The 13,254-nt window shown below is 52.4% G+C and overlaps 1 protein-coding gene across 2 annotated transcripts in view; it reads right to left on the bottom strand.

Annotated features, from left to right (window-relative positions):
* The window catches only part of ERCC1 (ERCC excision repair 1, endonuclease non-catalytic subunit), a 28,723-nt gene that overhangs the window by 196 nt on the left and 15,273 nt on the right, over positions 1-13,254 (bottom strand). For both annotated transcript variants that reach the window (XM_060131443.1, XM_060131442.1), the window contains 6 exons: positions 10,948-11,051; positions 8,638-8,737; positions 7,574-7,650; positions 1,992-2,091; positions 536-607; positions 240-308 (listed from right to left, as the gene is read on the bottom strand). In XM_060131443.1, the coding sequence (XP_059987426.1) occupies positions 240-308; positions 536-607; positions 1,992-2,091; positions 7,574-7,650; positions 8,638-8,737; positions 10,948-11,051 (522 nt within the window). The remainder of the gene's footprint in view (positions 1-239; positions 309-535; positions 608-1,991; positions 2,092-7,573; positions 7,651-8,637; positions 8,738-10,947; positions 11,052-13,254) is intronic.

The raw sequence follows: 13,254 nt of genomic DNA, 5'->3' as shown, positions 1-13,254 counted from the left end.
CCTCCTAGCTTGGAGGGGACTCGGGGGGCTAGGAGAGAAGTAGCCTGATCTGGATTCTATCCCAGACTGGCTGTGTGAGGTTGGGCTGGTCCACACCCTCTCTGGGCCTCGGTTTTCCCCATCTGTAGGAGGGGCACTGTGGGCCTTCTGAAACCTCAGAACTTTGGGGTTTGAGGTCCCATTTATTTGGGGCTCCCTCCTGCCCCCAAACCCCTCAAGCCCATTCCCAGGGCTCTTACCTTCTGGGGCCCCAGGCCTGGGCACAAGGCCAGATCTTCCCGCGATGCAGCTATGAGCTGTTCCAGAGACTGAGGAAGGTAGGAGCGAATGATCAGGGGAGGTGAACACAAAACTCTCCCCTGCCCCAGCTGATGAGGGGTGTAAAATATTCCTGGAAGGAACTGATATCCTGCAGGAGGGCAGGGGAGGCAGGAAGGATGGGGGAGAGGACAGGGAGGTAGAAGGGACGCAGGGGGCTTCCTCAAAAAGCAAAGGGGGTAGAAATGCCAGTCGGCACAAGGGAATTGTTCGTTACCCCAAAAGTAGTCAGGAGGGTCTGACTGTCCGTTTTGTTGACTGACTTCACGGTGGTCAGACATTCAGTCACCTGGAAGGGAAGGAGGGGGCAGAGGTGGATTGGAAGAAAGGAGAACAAGACTGAGTCTGTGAGGGCGGCACTGGGTCGCTGCTGTATCCCCAGACTGCCCTGCATGCGGGAGGAGCTCAGTAAATGCTTTGGGGGCATGTTTTTTGATTATGTGTTCTGATGATTAAAAGGTCATCTCAGGGATTTCCCTGGTGGCACAGAGGTTAAGAATCCACCTGCCAAGGCAGGGGACATGGGTTCGAGCCCTGGTCCGGGAAGATCCCACATGCCACGGAGCAACTAAGCCCGTGCACCACAACTACTGAGCCTGTGCTCTAGAGCCTGCGAGCCACAACTACTGAAGCGTGCTCACCTAGAGCCCATGCTCTGCAATGAGAAGCCACTGCAATGAGAAGTCTGTGCACCACAACGAAGAGTAGCCCCCGCTCGCCGCAACTAGAGAAAGCCCGTGCGTAGCAACAAAAACCCAACACAGCCAAAACTAAATAATAATTAATTTTAAAAAAAAAAGGTCATCTTGGAGTGATCCCCAACTAGCTGAGAGGGTGTTGGTCATGTGATTCGAAGATAAACGCCATTTATCTTGAGTTGGTTCTGCCCTGGGCACAGACCATAGGCTCTGAAGTTGGACCCGAGTTCAAAACCAGGCCCCGCTGCTTACTCCCTGTGACACCCTGGGCAAGGGAACTGACCTCTCTGGGCCTCCGTTTGTAGGCAAATGGGGGTCCTCATAGTACCCACCTCAGGGGTGGCTGTGGACATCCTCCATTACTCTATCATTGGAGCCCAGATTCAACAGTTCGTTCAGCAAATATTCCCTGAGCACTCACTGAGTGTTCAGTGGTGCTGGGGACACAGCAGGGATCGAGACAGCCCCAGCCCTGCCCTCCTGGGGCTCCCAGTCCAGTTCGGGAGACAAATCAGTTCCAGACATGGTGACCCAGATAGGGCTGGGACTGAGGGAACCCAGCGGGGGGCCCTTGACCTGGCCTGGGTATCCGGGAGGACTTCCTGGAGAAGGAAGCATTAGAGCTGAGATGGGGGAGAGATGGGATTAGGCATCTAATCAAGGCAGAGGGAACAGGCACAGAGAAGTGACAGAATGCGGGGGCAGGGGGCAGATGGGGCTGCCGGGTCAAATAGGCAAGGCCTTGGAGAGCATGGTGAGGGCACTGGGGAGCCACGGGAGGGTTTTGAGCAGGAAAGGGCAGGATCAGGTTTGTGCTTAGGAAGACCCCTCTCGCTGCTGTTTGGGCAGGAGAAAGGACTGGAAGCTGAGGGTGGGGTCGGGGAGGGAGAGGTATGACTCGAGATCAGAACTGCAGCTCATACCCCCAAGGAGGAGCTAGGGGGAGGCCCAGGCAGGGAGGTGAGGTGGCCTCACCCGGGAGACGAAGTCCTGCTCCAGCTTTTCCATCAGGAGGTCCGCCGGCTTCTGTTCGTAAGCCTTGTATGTCTCCAGGTACCGCCCGGCCTCCTCAGGGCTGGGGTGAGAGACATTTGGGTCAGGGGAAGGAGGGGTCATGTTTTAGGTTAATTTCATTTGCTCACTCCAAGAATTCCAGACTCTAATGTACAGAGGAATGAATGTTCTCAACCTCCCCCAAGATGCCCCCTGGCGGTAACCCTTGCTTGGTGCATCTTAACACATCTTTTCTGACTAAAGGCCAGAGGATGGGAGCCTGACCAGTTAGGTTCAGGCCCCACTTCCCACCTGAGTTACCCTGGGCCAATGGTTTTCATCTCTCTGGGCCTCGGTTTCCTCATCTGTAAAGTGGGGGACAATTGACAATTAAATGAGTCCACGCTAAGTGCCACGCCTGGCGCTTAGAAGTCTATTTAAGAAATGTTAGCTCTTCTGGGAGGGAGGTCGGTGCACAGAGTTTGGCCGGGTTCGAGAGAGAGAAAAACCAAAAGTACCATTTCTTTTCCCAACCACAGGAAGACAACCTCATGAAGCAGTCAGCTCCCACTACCAAGAAAAATGGAGCTTTGAAGGTCTTTCATGTAGCACACCTTCAAAAGGAAAGAGCTCCGGACCCTGACTGCTGAATCTGTTACCACAACTAACCCAACTTCACAATCGCCATTCATTTTCCCATTAGGCACTGGGGTTTTTTTGACACGTAATTAACTGTTTCAAAGGTAGTTGAAACAACTAAATCATTGAAAGGGACTGTCTGTGTGTGGAATAAAGGAACAGGAAAAAGCTGGTCTTTTTTCTCTTTGGAACTCGAGGATATTGAGTTGAGTGGAAATAAATAAAGTATTTGTCTTGAGGCATTTTCTTAGCCTTCAGAGTCTAGCTAGTGAGCAATGTTTGTTGATTAAACGTTGATTTATATTTTTGAAAGAAACACTCAGTTTTCTAATTCTGTGTTTTTTCCATGGGCTTTGTTGCTTTCCTCTCACTGTAGCGGGGATTATTATTGTTATTGTTATTAATCATTTGTTCAGGACACACAAGTTAGCGCGCTGTATCCGCTTCCTTGCTTTCACTTTTGCTCCAAGTACAACCAGGACGTCCTTCCACATCCACAGACGGAGGTCAATCTCATTTACTTAATGGGTCCAAAACATTCCCTAGTTTGGACGTAAAGACATGGGAAATATACCCTGTGTGGGTCCCAGCTGCATTCCAGGCACTGTCCAAAGCCCTTTATGTTCAGAAGCTCTCCTGAGAGATCCTATAAGGCAGTTATTTTCAATCCATTACGCGGAGGGGGAAACAGACCAGCATTGCCCAAGATCACACGGCGAGGAGGAGAGACAGCTCCTTCAGTGGGTCTGTCTCACCTGGCTGGGCTCTCTATACTCCACTGTGCTACTTCCCACAGCAAAAAGAGCAATTTTTATACTTGCTTTTGTTTTAATATACAATTAATACATAAATACATTTTTCCAAATAGTCGAACAGTGTAGAGGTAACACACCCCCAGGGAGGGCACAGAATTACAAATACATTTACCCTTTGGCCTAAATCCCCATTCCTGGGGTTCAGGGCAGTAGTGGGAGTGTTGCTGGTACCAGCAAAACCTTGGAAATCCACCCAAGTGTCCACCATTAGGGGGCTACAGAGCTGGTCCATCTACACGGTAGAATATTATACAGCTGAAAATGAAAATACTATATAGCTGAAATAGCAAATGAACTACCAAGATATGAAAAGACATAGGAGGAACCTTAAAAGCCTATTGCTAGGACTTCCCTGGTGGCGCAGTGGTTAAGAAATCGCCTGCCAGGGCTTCCCTGGTGGCGCAGTGGTTGAGAGTCCGCCTGCCGACACAGGGGACGTGGGTTCATACCCCGGTCCAGGAAGATCCCACATGCCGCGGAGCGGCTGGGCCCGTGAGCCATGGCCGCTGAGCCTGCACGTCCGGAGCCTGTGCTCTGCAATGGGAGAGGCCACAACAGTGAGAGGCCCGCGTACCGCAAAAAAAAAAAAAAAAAAAAAAGAATCCGCCTGCCAATGCAGGGGACACGGGTTCGAGCCCTGGTCCGGGAAGATCCCACATGCCGCAGAGCAACTGAGCCCGTGCGCCAGACTACTGAGCCTGCGCTCTAGAGCCCGCGAGCCACAACTACTGAAGCCCGCGCACTCTAGAGCCCGTGCTCCGCAACAAGAGAAGCCACCGCAATGAGAAGCCCACGCACCGCAACAAAGAGTAGCCCCGCAACTAGAGCAAGCCCGCGCACAGCAACGAAGATCCAACGAAGCCAAAAAGGCACAGAGCTCCGAACCCTTGTAAATTCCTAAGTGATAAGAACGCCAGGAGCATCTTTTGTTCCTCTGAGGTGACTCTGGATGGCTCCTGGATGGGGGCTGGTAGCCAGAAAGTCCAAGCCAGGATTAGAAGCTTGGAATTTTCAGCCCCACCCCCGATCCTCCAGAGGGGAGAGGGGCTGGAAATGGAGTTAATAAGTGATCATGCCTACGTGAGAAGCCTCCATAAAATCCCAACACTAGTACCGGGGTTTGGGGAGCTTCCAGGCTGGCGAACACATCCACACCGGGAGAGTGACACACCCCAGCTCCACAGGGGCTCAGGCCCCTCCCAGACCTTGCCCTGTGTACCTCTTCATCCATGTCCTTTATCATATCCTTTAATGAACTGGTAAGCAGAAGTAAGTGTTTCCCTGAGTTCTGTGAGCTGCGCTAGCAAAATAATCAAACCTGAGGAAGGGGTCATTGGAGGTCCTGACCTATAGCCGGCTGGTCAGAGCACAGGGGATTACCTGGGCTTGCGACTGGCGCCTGCAGTGTGTGTGTGATGGGGCAGCGCTGCGAGCCCTTAACCTGTGGGATCTGACGGTATCTCCAGGTAGACAGTGTCAGAACTGAGCTAAACTGTAGGACACCCAGCTGGCAGAGAACTGCTTGGTGTGGGGAAAATCCTCCACATGTTTGGTGGCCAGCAGTGAAGGGCTTTGTGTGAGGAGTAAAGGAGACGCACAGGATGAAGAACTGGGCTTTCCAAACACGAGGAGAACTGTGGATTTTTCTATTTCAGCTACATACTGTATGATTCCAACTATATGACATTCTAGAAAAGGCAAAGCTACAGAGACAGTAAAAAGGTCAGAGGTTGCCAGGGGTTGGGGGAAGAAATGGATGAAAAGGGCGAGCACAGAGGACCTTTCAGGGCAGTGAAATTATTCTGTAAAATAGTAACTATGGACACATCACACCCACAGCATGTAAACACAAAGAGAGAACCCTAATGTAAACTGTGGACTTTAGTTAATAATAACGGTATCTCAATATTAGTTCATCAGTTGTAACAAATGTACCACACTAATTAATACAAGATATAAATAATTGCACAAACTGTGTGCAGGGGGAGAGGGGGTATGTGGGAACTCTCTGTACTTTCCAATCAACTTTTCTACAAACTTAAAATTTCTCTAAAAAAAGGTCTATTAGTTTTTTTATGTGGACACTATATTAGAATACTACACAGCTATAAAAAATAAAAAATAATGAGGCTGCTCTCTACACTGATATAGATATAGAAATGACACGACCACACAAGGCACAGAACAGTATATATACTAGGCTTACTTCTGTCTAAGAAAGAAAATTAACATGTTTTCACAGGTGTTTGCGTTTTATAGAAACGTTGGAAGGAAATAAAGAAACCAAAAATAATGGTGACCTGTAAGGGTGAGGGGAGTAGAGTGGGAGGGAAGGGGCAGGAGAGAGAGACTTTTAAGGGCATATACTACCATTTATATATATACTGTATACACATATACAGTATCTGAAAGCAATATAAAAACGGTATATATATATATTATATATGCAGTTCAAAACTCAGAAGTGATTATATATCTTAATATATATACTTATATGATATAGGTATATATTATATATACTTATAAAATATATTATATAACTTATATAAATGTATTATACTTATATATTACTTATGTGTATACTCATATATACTTATATACACTTACAATATTTATATACTTACATTTTGTAATACTTATACATACTTATATATACAGTATATATATAATCACCTCTGACTTTTTAACTACATGAATATGCTACCTATTCTTTAACAAAAGAAACTAACCATTTCACATTCAGAAGAAAAGAGAAGGGCAGAGGACAGAAGTCTCCCTCCCCTCAGGACCTCCCCTTGTGCCATTCCCAAGGTTCAACGCTGTTCACAGCTTGGAGCCCCTGCAGTTTGTTCACATCTGTATCTGTTCATAAACACGGCTCACTTTCCTTCCTTTTATACATAAATTAAACTATCACGCTCTTTGGTCCTGCAGCTCACTGCACGGATGGTGCCAGGAAGGCCCACGCCACTGCGGATCTGCACACCCAGGGAGGGATGATCGAAGGGGAGACATTCCGAGTGGGGGAATTTCTGCGTTGAAGAGTGTGTCTATTTCCTGTTTTAATAGCCAGTGAAGTCTCCTGCCAACCAAACATGCAGGTGCCCCTTTCATATTATCCATCTGACGTTTTCACCAAATTAATGGGTGAAAAATAACACCTCATTCTTTGAAAATTTACTTTTCCTGATAAGCTGTGTGGCTGATAGTTTTTTCATGTGTTCTTGGCAACCTGCATTAGACTTTTAAAAATCGGGCTATTTTTTTCTTACTGAATTGTAAGAGGCTCTTTATATATATATACATACACACACATAGATACATATATTTGCATATATATGTGTGTATATATATATACACACATATATATGCAAATATATGTATATATACACGTAAATATGTAATAAATGTTTAAATACACTCCTATGAATATAAACATTTATATATATTTGAACTCTATAAATATAAAATTTATATATACATATATAAATTAGGGATCATAAGTCTTTGTTTTATATATATATAACAAGCATTTTCTCTTAGTTTGTCACTTGTCTTTTAACTTTGTTTACAGTATCTCTTACCATCTGGAAGTTTTAAATTTTTAATTTACTCAAATTGGGTAACCTTTTCCTTTATGGTGTCTAGGTTTTGGGTCTTGTTTTGGAAGACTTTTCCTACCACAGGATCATAATAAATATATATATATATATTTTATAAGATTTCTTTGAATACTTTTACTGTAGTTTTGCTTTTTGTGTCTATAATTATCACGATTTTGTTCTGATTATGGTGTGAGGAAGGGATGTCTTCTTTTCCCTATTGGAGAGCCAATCAAAATAGTCTTTAGAAACCTAGACTTGAAATTAATTATTCAGCCAGATTTTATGTCTAACTCATAAGTGCCTAGTATGGTCCTGGGATTTGATGTACGTCAAAGATATTAAGACCCTACTTTACAGATAAAGAAATTGAAGCCCAGAGAGGCAGTGCCTGGACCAGACTCACACAGGGAGTTCGTGGGAGGAAGAAGGGCTGGGAAGATTTGGGGGCAGAAGGGGCAGTAACTCTCAGGATAGAGCCTGACCTGGGAGGGGGCCTCCATCTCACCTCCAGGCGAGGATCAGGGTGCAGTCGGCCAGGATGCACATCTTAGCCAGTTCCTTGAGGGCCTGCTGAGGGTCTTTCTGAGCAGAGAAGAAAATTAGAATGAGGGATCTGGGAGAAAGCAAAGAATTATAGTCTTGGAAGCAGAGCAGCTTAGGGTGCCAAGAGCCTATCACTCAACTGACACTCCCTAATCTCCAACTGGGTCCCCGCCTGTGCAGGACCCAGCAGTGACCGGGACAGCCCTGGCTGTACCTTCCCGGGACTCACAGTGTGATGAGGGGGACAGACAGTCCCCAGTCAGTGATGACTCAAGAGTGGCCAGCACTGGGGTGGGAGAGCCAGAGGAGCATCTGTCCTACCTGGGGGATTAGGGAGAGCTTCCTAGAGGAGGGGATATCTGAGCTGGGACCTGAAGAAGGATGAGGAGTGAGGGCAACAGAGAGCAGAAAAGGGAATTCCAGGCTTAGGGAACAGCGTGTGCAAAGGAAGGGAGGGGAAAGGCTTGAGGAAGTACAATTCACCACTATGGGATGGAGGCTGTGAAATGAAAGGGTGATCACGTGGAAGCTTAGAGATGAACCAGGAGAGCTGGGCAGGGATCGGGTGACACTGGGCCTCACGGGCCATGGAGAGCACTGGGGGATCACGGAGGGGTTGGGACATCAGATCTGTGTGCCACAAGACCCCTCTGACTACTGCAGGGTCGAAGCTGGAGGCCACAAGACAAGAAAAGAGGCTGGGGCAGGGACCCAGGCAAGAGGGGAAAGGGCCTGGATCGGGCCCGGCTGTGAGGATAGAATGAAACAGGTTCAAGAAGTACTGAAGTGGCAGAGGGCAGGGCCTGGTTGAAGGGGGAGTGGGGAAGGAGGAGACGGGTAATCTGACCCTCCACCTCCTGGCCAACACAGCTGTCCATCTCAGATGTGAGAAATTCCCCACTGGGGTTCCAACTTGCATTTCTCCTTAGAAGAGATTCAACAGTCTACCAGGCAACCAGGAGGCCCAAGCCTCCCCATGTCACAGATAGGGGCAGTGAGGCCCATGGAGGAGTGACCCCTGCTTACCACATCCACCTGGACGAGCAGGACCCGCAGGGCGAAGCTCTTCCCCAGGCTCTGCAGCCGCCCATGGATGTAGTCTGGGTGGAGGCTGTGGTAACGGAGGCTGGGGGGCGGGAGAGGGAGGGTTGGTAGGTCTCCAGCTAAGAGACCCCAGAAGCCCTTCTCCCCTCTTGCTGGAAGGCAGAGGGCTTGGGGAGCACAGGCAGATCTCAGGCTCAGAGAGGTTAAGTGACTTGCCCAAGGTCACCCTTCAAGAAAGGGGCATGAGGGGACTGGCAGTGAGGGAGGCCTGGCTCTGACTCCCTGGAAGGGTGGACCCCCGGATTCTTCATCTAGGAAAAGAAGGACTTTAGGTTTCAGGTGGAGACCAGGAAACCCTAGAGAGTGTATACCGGGGCCAGGGGGTGGTGCTGCACAGCTGGTCTTGGGAAGCAGGGCCCATCCCCGGGACTGCCTGCTTTGACCACAGAGGGCGCTGGCACGGACGGGGTGGGGTGGCTTTGCCACCCAGGAACAAAGGGACACCTCTGCTATAGCAGCTCTCATACACTGCAGGGAGGACAGGAACTTAGAAGTTTCACTTCCCCTGTCTGGAGAGGGGCCCCCAGGAGGGGAGGGAAACTTATTTAACTGTGGCGACGGTTACAGAAATCCTGGCTCCAGTCCTGGTGTCCAGGACATGAGTACCCCTCCTCCCGCAGCCCCAGAGTCCAGGCCCCCGGCCCCTCCCCACTCAGACCCAGGATCCAGACCCCCGGCCCCTCCTCCCGCAGCCCCAGAGTCCAGGCCCCCGGCCCCTCCCCACTCAGACCCAGGATCCAGACCCCCGGCCCCTCCTCCCGCAGCCCCAGAGTCCAGGCCCCCGGCCCCTCCCCACTCAGACCCAGGATCCAGACCCCCGGCCCCTCCTCCCTCAGACCCAGGATCCAGACCCCCGGCTCCTCCTCCCTCAGACCCAGGATCCAGACCCCCGGCCCCTCCTCCCGCAGCCCCAGAGTCCAGGCCCCCGGCCCCTCCTCCCTCAGACCCAGGATCCAGACCCCCGGCCCCTCCTCCCGCAGCCCCAGAGTCCAGGCCCCCGGCCCCTCCCCACTCAGACCCAGGATCCAGACCCCCGGCCCCTCCTCCCGCAGCCCCAGAGTCCAGGCCCCCGGCCCCTCCCCACTCAGACCCAGGATCCAGACCCCCGGCCCCTCCTCCCTCAGACCCAGGATCCAGACCCCCGGCCCCTCCTCCCTCAGACCCAGGATCCAGACCCCCGGCCCCTCCTCCCGCAGCCCCAGAGTCCAGGCCCCCGGCCCCTCCCCACTCAGACCCAGGATCCAGACCCCCGGCCCCTCCTCCCTCAGACCCAGGATCCAGACCCCCGGCTCCTCCTCCCTCAGACCCAGGATCCAGACCCCCGGCCCCTCCTCCCGCAGCCCCAGAGTCCAGGCCCCCGGCCCCTCCTCCCTCAGACCCAGGATCCAGACCCCCGGCCCCTCCTCCCGCAGCCCCAGAGTCCAGGCCCCCGGCCCCTCCCCACTCAGACCCAGGATCCAGACCCCCGGCCCCTCCTCCCGCAGCCCCAGAGTCCAGGCCCCCGGCCCCTCCCCACTCAGACCCAGGATCCAGACCCCCGGCCCCTCCTCCCTCAGACCCAGGATCCAGACCCCCGGCCCCTCCTCCCTCAGACCCAGGATCCAGACCCCCGGCCCCTCCTCCCTCAGACCCAGGATCCAGACCCCCGGCCCCTCCTCCCTCAGACCCAGGATCCAGACCCCCGGCCCCTCCTCCCGCAGCCCCAGAGTCCAGGCCCCCGGCCCCTCCTCCCTCAGACCCAGGATCCAGACCCCCGGCCCCTCCCCCCTCAGCCCCAGGATCCAGGCCCCCGGCCCCTCCCCCCTCAGCCCCTCCCCACTCAGCCCCAGGATCCAGGCCCCCGGTCCCTCCCCCCTCAGCCCCAGGATCCAGGCCCCCGGCCCCTCCCCCCTCAGCCCCAGGATCCAGGCCCCCGGCCCCTCCCCCCTCAGACCCAGGATCCAGGCCCTCAGCCCCTCCCCCCTCAGACCCAGGATCCAGAGCCCCGGCCCCTCCCCCCTCAGCCCCTCCCCACTCAGCCCCAGGATCCAGGCCCCCGGTCCCTCCTCCCTCAGACCCAGCGTCCGGGGCCCAGCTCTTGCTTCGGACACCTCTAAACCAAGATCTCTGCCTCCCACACAGGGTCACACCTAGGCCCGGGCCGTGCCCAGAGGTCTCCCACACAATGGCCGAGAACACCCAGAGCACAGCCCTCGCAGGCCATCTTGAGGGTGGGTGGCCCCCAGAGCTCACCTGAGGAAGAGGGCACAGGTGCTCTGGCCCAGCACGTAATCGGGAAGCACATCGCCAAACTCCCAGGGCACGTTGCGCACAAACCTCAGCACGGGGTTGCCCCTCTGGGGGGAGGGAGAACGGAAGCCATTAGCAGAGTGACCCTGGGCCCACCGCCACCCCGGGGCCCCTCCCCCCACCTCCTGCTTTGCACCCGGGGCTTCTCCAGCTCTGCCCTCCTCCTCTCCCCAGACTCCTCCTCCTCCGCAGCCTGGAATGTCCTTGGTACTGGGGCTCTGACCTAGGCCCCTCCTCCCTGGCCCTAGGCCTTAACTAAAGGGTCCCTGGGTCTCTCTCCAGCTCAGCCCTGTCCCCAGCCCCAGCTCGTGTGTCCTTGGTCCACTGGACACCTGTCCCCAGGGATCTACCTCACTGCACTCGGCACTGGCCTCCACACCTGCTCCCCCTCTCAGCCCCAACTCAGGGCCGGCCCCACCATCCAGAGACCCAGGCCTTGTCCTACAAGCTTCCCTCTCCCCCTCATCCACCAGGTGGGACATCTACCTTCTAAGCATCCCCCATGAATTCCTCCCCCTCCACTGCCATGGCCTCCACCCCACCTCCTCCTGGTCTCCTGCCCCAGTGGTGTCCCCTCCTGGCCACCCTCCAAACAGGAGCCAGACGGCTCTTCCTAAAGCACAAAGCTGCCCCTCTCCAGCTCTAAGCCCTGCCATGGCTTCCCAGTGCCCTCAGGAGGAAGCTCCTCACCGTGGCCTGCGACCCTCCACAGGGTCAGAGCCCCGACAGCCTGGTATCTGCCCAGCAGACTCCTCTCTCTAAACACCCCTCACAGACTTTCCTGGTGGCACGGTGGTTAAGAATCCGCCTACCAATACAGGGGACACGCGCTGGATCCCTGGTCCGGGAAGATCCCACAAGCCACGGTGCAACTAAGCCCGCGAGCCACAACTACTGAGCCCATGTGCCACAACTACTGAAGCCCACGCGCCTAGAGCCCGTGCTCTGCAACAAGAGATGTCACTGCAGTGAGAAGCCCGCGCACCGTGACGAAGAGTAGCCCCCGCTCGCCGCAACTAGAGAAAGCCCACGCGCAGCAATGAAGACCCAACGCAGCCAAAAGAAATAAATAAACCCCCGCCTCATGCTCTACCCTGTAGCCCAAGACCAAAATACTGTGAGCAGGTCAAGCTCTAATCTATTCAGGTATCTGAGTGCCTACTGTGTGTCTAAGTGCTGGGGATACAGCCGTGACCAAGAGGACATAGATCCCTGCCCTCGTGGGGGACACAGACATTAAACAAAAGCATCTCAGGGACGAACAAGTAATTACCAACTGAGGTGGAATTCAGCTCTAATAAGGGTGTGGTATCTGCTCTCGGGGTGGACTGTGGAGTGGTCAGAGCAGCTGGGGTGGGAAGGGTCTGCAGGGGTCCCAAGTCCCACAGGCTCTGGGCCATCTGAACCTGAGCCGCTGGGAGCCATGGAAGGGCTTTGGGCAAGGGAGGGGCGGAATCCAATTTTTTTTTTTTTTAAATTGAAGCACAGTTGATTTACAATGTCATGTTAATTTCTGCTGTACAGCAAAGTGATTCAGTTATACATATATATTTTTTTTTTTTAAATATTCTTTTCCATCACGGTTTATCACAGGATATTGTATATAATTTCCTGTGCTATACAGTAGGACCTTGTTGTTTATCCCAATATTAATTTTTAAAGAAGTATTTTGTCCACTTCACACCCATTAGAATGACTGAAATCCAAAAGACAGAGAATGACAAGTGGTGACGATATGGTGAGAATGGAACCTTCATCCACTGCTGGTGGGAATGTAAAATGATGCAGCCTTTTAGAAGACAGTTGGGGGTACCTGAGAAAGTTAAACATACAGTTACCATGCGACCCAGCAAATACACTCCTAGATAAATACCCAAGAGAACTGGAAACATATGTTAACAGCAGTACACAAATGTTCACAGCAGCATTTTCATAATAATTGAGAGGTATGAACAACCTGAACGCCCATCAATGGATGAATGGACAAACAAAGTGGCATGTCCATGCAATGGAATACTATTTAGCAACAGAAAGGAATGAAGTACTAATTCATGCTACAACATGGGTGAACCTTGAGAGCATTATGCTAAGTGAAAACAACTAGTCATCATTTGCTAGACATTTGGGTTGTTTCCACTTTTTGGCTATTGTGAATAATGCTGTTGTGAACATCTGTGTACTAGATTTTGTGTGGACGTAAGACAGTGGTCCCTCAGTATCCACGGGGGATTGGTCCCAGGACCCCCTGGA

Source organism: Lagenorhynchus albirostris, chromosome 19 (assembly GCF_949774975.1).
Source record: "Lagenorhynchus albirostris chromosome 19, mLagAlb1.1, whole genome shotgun sequence".
Classification (NCBI taxonomy): Eukaryota; Metazoa; Chordata; class Mammalia; order Artiodactyla; family Delphinidae; genus Lagenorhynchus; species Lagenorhynchus albirostris.
This window is presented reverse-complemented; position numbering and strand designations above follow the sequence as displayed.